General features: G+C 51.3%; 1 protein-coding gene across 1 annotated transcript in view; it reads right to left on the bottom strand.

The window, feature by feature from the left end:
• Positions 1-226: 226 nt before the first annotated feature.
• The window catches only part of Fam83f (family with sequence similarity 83 member F), a 35815-nt gene continuing 24919 nt past the window's right edge, over positions 227-11122 (bottom strand). Inside the window, exon 5 of the mRNA XM_041672589.1 lies at positions 227-4585. Coding sequence (XP_041528523.1) covers positions 4536-4585 — 50 coding nt within the window. The 3' untranslated portion in view covers positions 227-4535. The remainder of the gene's footprint in view (positions 4586-11122) is intronic.

Below are 11122 nucleotides of genomic sequence, written 5' to 3'. Positions count from 1 at the left end.
GAGGCAGGATGCAAGCTGCCAGCTGGCCACAAGGTGTCAGCCGTCCTCCACCAGTGCTGCCATCCACAGGGCTCCTCAGGAGTCACCAGGGCTCTTGGGGAAGGCTGGAGGCTCCTCCCTGTACAGTAGCTGTGGGGCAGTCTGGCAGTCACTGGCAGAGAAGCTAGGCAAGTAGGTAGATGCCTGAGAATTTGGAGTTTATGGGAGAGGGGTGAATGCAGGGCTGTGTGGTACTGAGTGGGCCAGCTTCTTGAGTACAGAATACTGTCTTTGGTTCAAGCTTTATTTGTATTTTGCATATTTACAGTATTCGCCAGACAAGCTAAAATTGTCCGTTTCACCCACAACTATTAGTCAAGAGAAATGAGATTTTCTTGAACCCGCTGCCTTCTGAGGTGAGGACGTGGTACACTCGAGTCCTTGTCCAACAGTGCACAAACAGAAGCTTTGACAGTTTTCTCCACCCCTGGGCCTTGAGACTTCCTCCAGGTGAACTAGTACTCAGCCCAGTGTGTCAACCAAGCACCCCGAGCTTAACTGTTTGCCAGGGTGCGGGAACAGGAAGACGTCACAAAATCCTTCTGGAAGTTCCAAGCCTGAATGCTCTCCTGCTAGATGTTTTATCTTGGTGGGTGTCTTCCACGCAACATATAAGGAAATCCAAATTCTAGAAGTAAGGCTGTTGGGCACCTAGCCATGTAGTGGAAGAGCCAGGACTCTGTCTGGGACAGCCTAGTCTACTTCACGCCCTCATGAAAGTCACCACAAGCAGCACGCATTCACTCTGCTTTCTTTTCTTGTTGGTTTTTGGTTTGGTTTGGTTTTTCAAGGCAGGTTCTCACTATGTAGCTCTAGCTGTCCTAGAACTTGCTCTGTAGACCAGGCTGGCCCTCAAACTTGCCGAGATCCACTTGCCTCTGCCTCCCAATTGCTGGGATTAAAGGTGTGCGCCACCACCTCCTGACTTCATCCACTCTGCTTTCAAACCTTGCCTTCCTCAGTCACTGTGTGTCGCTAGGCCTGGCACCCAGTAACTATCCACTTGCTAAATAGCTCACTGCAGACAAGCAGTGAGTTGCCCTTCCCTATTCAGTCGCCTAACCACCAAGCTGCCAGTGGGGAAATGTAAACCACAAAGCAAGATCTTTGGCATACAATGGATTCCTTTAGGATCATGGGTACTGTGGACATGCCTCCTGTTTCTGCCTTTTGTGCTTTTCCTTCTGCAGGCTCCCACATGCTTGCCAGCTTTCATGCCAGGTCCTAGCTCACTTCCTATGCCATAGGCATCTGTTCCTGAAGCTGCTTTTGGGCGTCTTCAGACTGCCTCAGCTTCTAACCAGTTTCCTGGACAAGAACTTGTTTCTGAACGGGTGTCATGGAAAGGTGGAGAGACAGTGCACTAGGGCATCACTATAACTGGACTCCAGTCTTTCCCACAGAGTGGGGGTAGATTTGGACTAACCTGCCAATGTCAAGGTCTTTCTCAGTTTCTCTCGGAAAGGACTCAGATATGTAGTGTGAATGATGACCATACACATGTCACCATAGAGCTTGTACATGTGGAGGTTTGAGAACAACTTTTGGGAGTCGGTTCTTTTCTTCTACCTTTAGTTCCAGGGATTGAACCCAGGCCACATCCTTGTACAGTAAGTGTTTTCACTCACTGATCAATCTTACAAGCCATCCAATTTTCAACCACTTAACCAACAGATATTAAGAAGATACTATGGTCATGACATTGAGCCAGACAGATGTGGCCTTTGTGCCTAAAGCCTGGCCAAGGAAGAATAGGCACCTATCATACCAGATGGTAGAGTATGTAGCACGTTCCCTGCTCCACAGCTGGGCAAGCTGGGAAGCCTGGGGCTAACCCCATGAGGCCGCCGGGTCTGCCCTGGGATTTCTTGGCCTGTTAACACTTGCTCGTCTGCACCTGCCACCTCTTGCTTTTCTCTGGCGTGCATTCTTCCTACCTTGGTCAGGTTCAACCCACTGAACCTACTCTGAAGCAAATCTCGTGCCTTTGGAAAAGCAGTACATGACTCGTGACACCCACTGGGCCCTGTGGGGAAGAAGACATGAGGGCAGGGAAGTGCCAGGTGATACACTGCAGCCATGGCACAGGCGGGGCCACTTGCTGCAGACAGGGGCTTCGTGATGTCTACTCAGACTGTCTGCCTCCCTCGAGTTTGGAAGTTCTTTTGCTGTCAGCGCTAGCTCTTTTTTGGAGGGGGCCACTCCTGAACACATGTAGGTATGTCCCATGTTGCTTACCATGGCTGAGACTGAAGGAAGGGGAACAGATTGGGAGGAAATCTGACAGAGGGCGGAATGGAAGGCAGAGGTGTGTACACAAACACCTGTTCTTGGGAGAACAAGGCAGTGAAGTGTTAAACACACCTGTTCTTGGGAGAACAAGGCAGCGAAGTGTTAAACAAGGTAACTAGGACAAAGGTGGAAGATGTTGCAGAATGGAAAATCTTAGGCAAGTCAGCCAACCTCAGAGTCAAAACTCTATGCCAAATTCTCATGAGGTAAAGTTGGGTGCGATGTCGCACACCTGTAACCCAGCATTCAGGAGGACTGAGCGGCTGTTGGAGGCCAGCCTGGGCCACATCCTATGTTCCCAACAGGTTCTGCAGCGTTGGCCTCGAGTATGCTTGTGATGCAGATTTGGGGATGGTGGTGAGCCTGCACAAGAGACTCTATCTTCAGCCAGCCTTTGTAAGGCTCATGACTAAAGCATGCGGTGAGTGGCTCAGCGACAGCAAAGCAGTACGGTAGGGAAGAGCATTCTCCCTCCGGCTGCCTGTCCAGAAGGGCTGGCTCAGGGGCGGGGTGAAACAGGCTAGCTTCCCTCACTGGGAAGAGAGAAGATGGCCTCAACAGAATTGCTTGAGAACAGAACAGAACAGAGCAGGTCTCTTACCTGGTCTTAGGCGACCACTCTTTACACGGTCATTTCTTATCTCCAATGTAGTTTAGGGGCCTTGCATTCCATGTCTTCAAGGTGACAAGCGCAACAGAGGTGTAACAGGCCACTTCCCATGTCACCTGCCTCCCCTTTCCTCTAGAATAAGCACATGACACACTGCCGGCCTTGTTTCAGAAAGCACTTACCAGAAGTGTTTAATCCTCACAAAAGGTTGGGAAGCCATGGTGGGGCTCCTTGCCCACTCCCGGAAGCTAACCTCATGAACAGAGTGGACGCTGGGCTGAGACCATCCTTATTTTCCCTTTTATTCCCCACCAGCCAGGAAGCCAGACACAGGCATAGGTCACCATGTATTGCCCCACTTCTACAGCCCACAGTGCCCCCTCCCTGCCTCTCACTGGCTGCCTTTGCAGATGCCTGTGTCCCTCCCAGTACTAGTGGTACCCAAGGGCTTTTCCGAAAGAAAAGGGGACATAAGCTTGGTTTAGAGGAATGGAAAGGCTTCTGTGTGGCCCTTTGCCCTCTGTCATTCTGTCTGCAGTTAGATAGTGTCTTTTGTGTCAATGTTCACTCTCCCTCAGCCTGGACAATTCACTGTGTGGGGAGGTGGCAGTGGGGCTGGTTGTCCTGGCCTAGTACTGTGGCAAATTAGGCCACCCTGTTTTAGAGAAACCGAGGTGTCTAAGAACAGCCTGACATTTCGCAGGAGGCTAAGGCTAGTCTTTGGCTGAAATTTCACTGAGGAAGCCCTAGTGTGTGAAGGCCACACAAATGCTCAGGGAGGAACCGTCACGAAACACAAATGCTCTTGTCTCCTGGGCCCAGCCTTCTCCCCTGCACCCCCATCCTTCACAGGGCCTGTAAACAAAAGCCTACTGAAAGGCGCAGGCATGGGGAAAGGCGCTCTGTGGAGCCCCAGTTTTCCATGGCACCAGCCAGGGAGGCCCAGGGCACTCAGGGCCAGGCTGGCTACAGCAGTGCAGGAGGGAAGGGGCTCTTCACCACCGTCAGATCCTGCTACTACCAAAGGAGGCCAAAGTAGCACCATCCCCAGCCCATTCCACTCAGAGACTAGTTCAGGTGCCAGCCGGAATAGGTGTCCCTAAGGCCATATCAGCTGCATTGGGAACACGGCTAGAGCAAAACTGGCTCTGAGTCCCATCTTCGTCCCTTTTCCCGCCAACCTCTGGGGTATGGGGAACTGGACAGCACCAGAAGTCCAACAAAAAGCCAAGTGGCTGGGGCTGCTTTGGATATCCTGTCCTCCAAGGTAGGAAGAATGGCAGTTGTCCTGTAGGGCAGGGCTGGCCCAGTGGAGGGGAAGTTGGCATAAAGGAGAACAGATGCTAGCCAGGCTTCTACTTCATATAAACAAGGTAGCAGTGTTCCTTTTCCGGCCATAGCAGTCTGCTGAGGATGGTGATGGTTGAGATCCTGCCATCTGGGATTCAGATCTTAAGACCAGGGTGGAGACTGCAGGGTAGGAGACCTGGTTAGGTTCTGATGTGTGAACCAATGCAGGGTATAGGCCATGCTCTCCCAGCATAGGACAGGATGGGTGGGCATCTGCAGGTTCCACCCACCACTATCCTGCAGCTCAGGCGATCACACAGTTGTTGGGCTTGGTAATCCTAGGAGTCACTTTACCTGTGGAGACAGGGCACAGATGTGGAAGGCATAAGTAGCAAGTTCAGTGAGTTTGCCACAAGCCCAACCTCGAGCCACCCCAATAAGCAAGCTGGGAGCCAAGGACTAATGCCTCTCTGCCAAGCTGCTGGTTCAGGTCAACAAGGCACCCAGGAAAGCAAAGGTACTCTCTGTTTCAGCAGCCTTGCCACAACTGGAAGAGTCCCGTGACTAGAGACATTAAGTGGTCTGTGTCTTCTGACCAATGATGACAGGGACTCTGGAGTCCTATCACTAGCAGCTGAATGCTGTAGGCAGCTTCAGACTCTCAAAGTGAAACCAAGGGCACATGCAGGGGTCCTAGAGGGCATGGGCAGCAATGATGAGAGCCGGAACCACTTGCCTTACTGAGAGCTGAAGCAGTAGCCCTGACCCTGAAGTGGTCAGTGCCAGTGCCAGCCCCTGGCCTTCCTGTCCAGTGTCAGCTCCTTCTGCCACTCAGGTAGCTGAGTTAGAGAAAATAAGCTATGCCAGGGGAGGGCCAGCTGCCCTGGTGGGCAGTGTGGTCACATGCTGGGGGGCGGCCAAGGCAGAGGATGGAACAGCACAGTCCTGGGCTGCAAAGGCTGCCTTTCTCTAGGCTGCCCCTTCCTCCTCTCCCGGGCCTCTACAACTACTTCTACCTCCTTTGCGATTCCAGGAAAAGATGCCAACCATTTTCACGACAGAATCCTGCTCTAGACTCTGGGGCAGGGGGGAGGCGAGCTGTGAGGCCGGCCTGACACCTCTGACTGGCCCTGGAGCACTGGACAGTTGAAGGTAAAGTCCACATCTTCAGAATGCCGCTGGCTGCTTTCTCCCAGGTGGAAAGCACTGTGTTACTTCCTGCCCAATCCCCTTAGACAACAAAGACAATTTCCCTGGTGCTCACACCACCGTCCCTATCACTTCAGCTGTGAACTTTATTAAGGTAACGACTACGTCTTGTGTGTTGTAGTAGCAGAGAGGCCCTGGGCAGGGATAGACCCGGAACTGTGGTGCAGCAGCCCCTCCGTGAGTCCCCATGCCTGTTGAAGGCCACACAGCCCAGGTACGCTGTCCCTGGTCTACTAGTCACTGCCTCACTGGGGCTACAATGAACTCACTCCTCAGGACTTACTGCAAAGCCAGCCGAGCCCTTCCTGGGTATGCCTAGAATGAGGTAGAACAGGAAACCAGTGGCCTTCTGTGGTGGTGCCGAGGGCTGTGTCTGGTGTGGGTCTGTGAAGGTCATTAAATTCTAGTACCCTCGCTGCTGCAGCAAGAATGGGTGCATGGCTCCCACTTGCTCTCCTCAGTGGCCTTTTCTGTTTGCGTGGCCTGCTAAGTGGATACCCAGTGTCTCCCCAGAGACAGCAGCACTTGAGGGCAGGTAAGTAAAATCAATCTCTGGATTCAGAAGCAGGGCAGAAGTACGGGAGCACCCCGAGCCTGTGCCTGCCAGGTTCTTCCCAGAGAAGGTGGTCTTTAGCAGGCCCTGACCCTTCCATTTGTAGGGCTGGATGCCAGTCTGGAGCTACTCCTTGTCTTCAGGATTCATTTCTAGGACTCTGACAGAGAAATAGGCTTAAAGGGAAATTCTTAGTGTTCCATCCTTCCTTCCATGCTCATTCACCAGAAAACTGCCAAAGGCAGATGCCTTGCACCCACTCAGATCAATGTGGAAGAATTACACCAAATGCCCAATTTCTTTTTATGAAGTATGTGTGGCAGGGAAGTGAGTGGCCCAAAGAAGACTTATGTGAGAAAGCCACCTACAAAGAGGATTAGCCCTGAAGACCGGAACAGGAATGAAGAGCGGTAGGAACGGGTCATGGTGTGCAGGAGAGTGGCACAATGGAGGGACTAGAATGTGACAGCCTGGGTGGGTGGCACAGTGGAGAGCAGGCAAGATGCTTCAAGAGAAGGGGAAAGTCACAACAGGACTGTGATGACAGTAACCCCCCCCCTTCTTGTTGCTGTTAGGGCTCCACATTCTTTTTGACTGGAACATTCCTTCTCCGACGTCCATGTGTCCATTTGAAGTTTTGCTCTAGTGCTCCTCAATCAGTGAGGCCTCCTCCGTTCACCCTGTATCACACAGTTACGATACTCCCGCCCTCAACCGTCTCCAGGGTAATGGGTGCCACAAGGGCTTTCGTTCATTCCATTCCCTGATTAATTTAGGACAGTGCCTCACAGAGCCAACATTTCAATACCATATTCTTATTGGACAAAACAAGTAAGCAGACAGCGGTTAGCTCTTTGGAGCTCAGAGCAATACAAACAACACTGGGTGATGCATGCTCACCTAGTACCATTCTAAGAGAGAAACCAGAGGCCCAGACAGCCTCAGAGGAACTGGGAAGACAGACAAATTGTTTGGTCTTCTAAGAACAGCACAACCCAGTTAGAGAGCTGACTGGGGAGCTAAAAACATTTGTTCTTTCAGAGAACCTGAGTTCGGTTCCCAGCACCACATGAAGGGTCACAAACATCTGTAAATCTAGTTCCAGAGGATCTAGTGCCCCGCTTTGACCTATGCAAGTGCCAGGCACACATGCATCTATACACACAGATCAACGGTCATACCCACAAAATAAAATAAATCATACATATATGAACTGTACAGCTGCCTAATCTTTGAAGCAGAGTAGCCTACCTCATCCATGTAACCAGAACCCCCTGTTGGTCCCAGGATCCAGGATAATCACATCTGACTACAGAGTCCACACACCAGCTGGGGCCTGACCCATGCTCCTCAGGAGCAACACCTGATAGTCCCAAGAGCAGGCCACAGGTCCACAGCCTGAGAGCAATTCCCCACTAGTCCACCCCTGGTGAGGACTCAGATTTCCAGGTAAGCCAGCCAAGATCACCTGCCCCACAGGCAACATAGAGGAGCCTGAAGTCCCTGTATTCAGGAGCCTTGCAGCCACAGGTCTAAAATCGGAGACAGCATCACAGGCCTTTCAGTCTCCACAGAAGCAGGAAATGATACCACCGCTAACCTTTAGAGGCAGCTGCAGCCGCTTTGAGGCGGCCCTGGGAGGAAGAGACCCCCTTTCTTCCTAGCCTGTCTGTGGACATGGGGTTGGCCCTTCTGGAGTTCAAGGATCTTGTAGGTGGGTTGCCACCATCAGGCAAACACTTGCAAAAACCTTCTGAGTTCTGAGTGACAGCATTTCACTCCATGTCCTCTTTAACACTTGAAATTGTCCAAGCATGTCTCAGGAGTTTAAAAACAGCACCTAGAACCTCCCCTCTAGGCTAGTGACTCCCCGAGGGCAGGGCTTTGCCTGAGTCTCCTGTTAACTAACTGTATTGGTGCTGGTCTGGAGACACCTCTGCACTGGAGAGCTTTGCGGGCAAATCAATGCTCCTGTTCAAAATGCAGTTATCTACATTCAGAACTTCATGACCCGCTAGTGCATCGGTTACCATGTGTCGTATGAAGCAAACAGGGAAAGGCAGCTCTTCTTCCACTGTGCCGCTGCTGCCACCATATTCTAACCTCACAAGAGTGTGTTCATGTGTTGGAGATTCTGAAATCCACTCACTATTTTGTTACACTAATTTCTTTGATACTGGCATTCCTATGTTATGCTTCTGATTTAATTTAGTGTTTAATTTTAAATTCTTGGCAGTGGGGATTGGTTAAAAGATGAAATGGATCTTCATGGCAACAGCTGTGATAAAAAGCTCTCGTTTCCAGAACTGTTTTTTTTACTGTCAGCACCACTAGCATTCCACATTTTGCTGAACGTCATCAATTCCTTAGTCTTTACCAATATGGTGAATGCCACCCAGAGAATGATACATTTAGTTGACTAAATCCTGTTTCATAGTGGTTTTTTAAAAAATGCAGATTTCTGAGCCCAGCCCAGTAGCGCAGACTCTATTCACAGGATTTTAAACAACGGCCCCCAGCTGCGCTCTCCTGAGACTGGGACATCTCTGCTCCCAGAGAGCCTGCCCAGAGGACCTAGATGGGCTCAGGTGGCAAGTGGCCAGAAGGCAGGAGCTCATAACCCAGTGCAGATTAGGTTTAGTTAAGAGGGAAAAAAAAAAAAAAAAAAAATGGCAAAGAACACCCAGCTTCAGCCACTAGAGGGGGCTCTGGGTCTTCAAACTGCCAGGCTGATTCCATTGTGCACCCTCCCACCCCAGCCCCAAAGGAGGCGATTCTGTGAGATTCTCCCCAGGGCCACACCTGGGTTTGCAAAACTTTGCATGCTGTTTGACAACTATATACTTCTTATCAAGCAATTTTACAGGCTGTCAGCTCTCGGCTTTTCCTATCTTTCTCTCTCTCACCCACCCTGTCATCCACCCACGTTCTCTCTGACAAGACGGAGCAGAGACAGATAGGACATTCAGCATCAACTCAAAGGGACCTCAGAAGCCCTCCCTAGTTTATCCCTCCTTCTCTAGAAGAGGAGACAGCCCTGGAGAGGGAAGGGCAATGTGTCAGGAGCTAAGATCATGCCACCACTGTCTGTTACAGCATGAGTGCTCCCTGTGGGAAGGGGATTCCTTCCCTGGATGGGTTCCTTCTCTGAGGAGAAAGCTGAAATGGTTCCAGCCCATCGCAAGCTCCAGCTGGCCCAGGGTGGGGGCCCAATCTGCATTGTTAGGTGTATAGTCAGCAACTCAGTGGCTGCCTAGGTCTTGGGAGGTGTAGGTGTAAAAGGGTCTTTGGGAGAAAAAACTCGGCTTCTCAGCTCTGCCTTTGAGCAAGAAAGAATCAGGGGCCAGAGGTCTCAGTAGAGAGCTAGGATTTCAGGGCCTTGGTGGGGTGGCAGGGTGTGTGTGTGTGTGTGTGTGTGTGTGTGTGTCTGTTTGTGCTACCTCTACATTCTTCCCCAGGATGGAGGAAGGGACGACACAGTTCAGACTTTATGTGTGTTAGCCACTCTTACCCTAGTCCTTCTGCTCAGGGACTGGGTGCTCTGGAGCAGGAGCTCCCAAAGGCACAATGGGGTCGGCTTGTTGGCTCCAGGGCAGTGTACAAATGCTCCGAGATAAGGAGCAGTGGCAAACACTAACTGTCCAAGTCATCTAAGCAGGGGAATCTGACACCAGAGGCACTAGGAAGGGACAAGACAATGGTCTTTTCGTTTCTATGGAAACAGCACCTAATGGTAAGGGGCAGGAAGAGAAAGCTTCCACCTCACTTCTAGTCAGGAGTTGGGAAACAGCCCCTTTGTACTTGGGCTCACCCCCTCCTCTTCACTGCCAGGTGTTCACCATGGCAACCTCCTTCCAAACAAGAGGCACAGAGCACATCAGCATCTGGTGCTGGGGAGCCAGGGAAGCCCAAAAGGAGTGGAAATGGGGACCAGTTCCTCCCTTGCCAGGACAAGGCCCAGGCCTGGCCCTGACTCAGGCTTACAGTCACTTAATGCACTTTCCACGCGCACCTGGACTCATGAGGGTCATCACGAGGACGAAGGGAAAGAAAGTGGCTGTATGGAACCTGGCCTGCTCAAGCAGTGTGGGCCCACTGGAGGCAGCAGGGCTGGGGGGTGGTCCTGGTGCCTCACTGCAGAGACCCCCCAGACCTGTTCTATGAGGGAGCTACAGCCCTGGGTTCAACAGGACACGAAGTGCTTCTGATCAGGTGATTTCCTTGCCCTAGGTCATTGATTATGGGATACTAGGGTCCTGGAGCCCTGGTGCTGCTCGGGACAGATACTTCACAACCGGCTTTCATATAGTGAGCCAGCCAGGAAGCTCAGTTCTCATCACTGCAAAGCCCTGCAACCGCAGAAGGAAAAATCCCAGCACAGAAGTTCTTCCAAGGTAGGGAAGCTGAGATGAGAATGGCCCCACAGCAGGCTGTTCCATGTCACTACCAGACTCATGAAAGGTCATATCGGAGACCGCTCTGGAGAAAGAGGAAAAAGACTTCAAAAAAAGGGAAAAAGGGGCTTCAAGGAGATCTCCGAGAGGGCAAATCTGGCTACAAACAGACATGGGGAAAACAATGTAATTGTTATCATAGAAACCAGGAAGCTGGTCAGGGCAACAGTGGGACAGGGTATGTTTGACCAGGTGAGCGCTGAAAGACAGCAAGGAGCAGGATGGCCAGAAGGAGGCCTAGACTCACAGCCAGTGCTGTGCACTGTTCATTTATAAAAGGAAAACTTGGGGCTAGAGAGATGGCTCAGCAGTTAAAGAGCACTACCTGCTCTTCCAAAGGATCTGGGTTCAATTCTCACCACCCACATGGCAGCTCACAGGAGACCTGACACCCATGGCAAAACACCAGTGCACATAAAATAAAAAAAAACAGAACAGAACTTGTCACACTTCCTTCTTTGATTAGAGTTACTATAGCAGCGACCTGAGCACCATGGAGGAGAGGGAGTCCTCACAGGCCATCCCGTGCTGAGCTACACACCAAGTTACTATAACGGTGACCTGAACACCATGGAGGAGTAAGAGAATTCTTACAGACAATCCCATGCCTACAGTTGTGCTAAACACCAAGCAAGGCGTGTATCCCTCAGAGATGAGGAATCTGAAACTCGGACC

This window comes from Microtus oregoni, unplaced genomic scaffold (assembly GCF_018167655.1).
Source record: "Microtus oregoni isolate MIOR12 unplaced genomic scaffold, Mior012 000022F_ref0000154, whole genome shotgun sequence".
In the NCBI taxonomy this organism is placed as follows: Eukaryota; Metazoa; Chordata; class Mammalia; order Rodentia; family Cricetidae; genus Microtus; species Microtus oregoni.
This window is presented reverse-complemented; position numbering and strand designations above follow the sequence as displayed.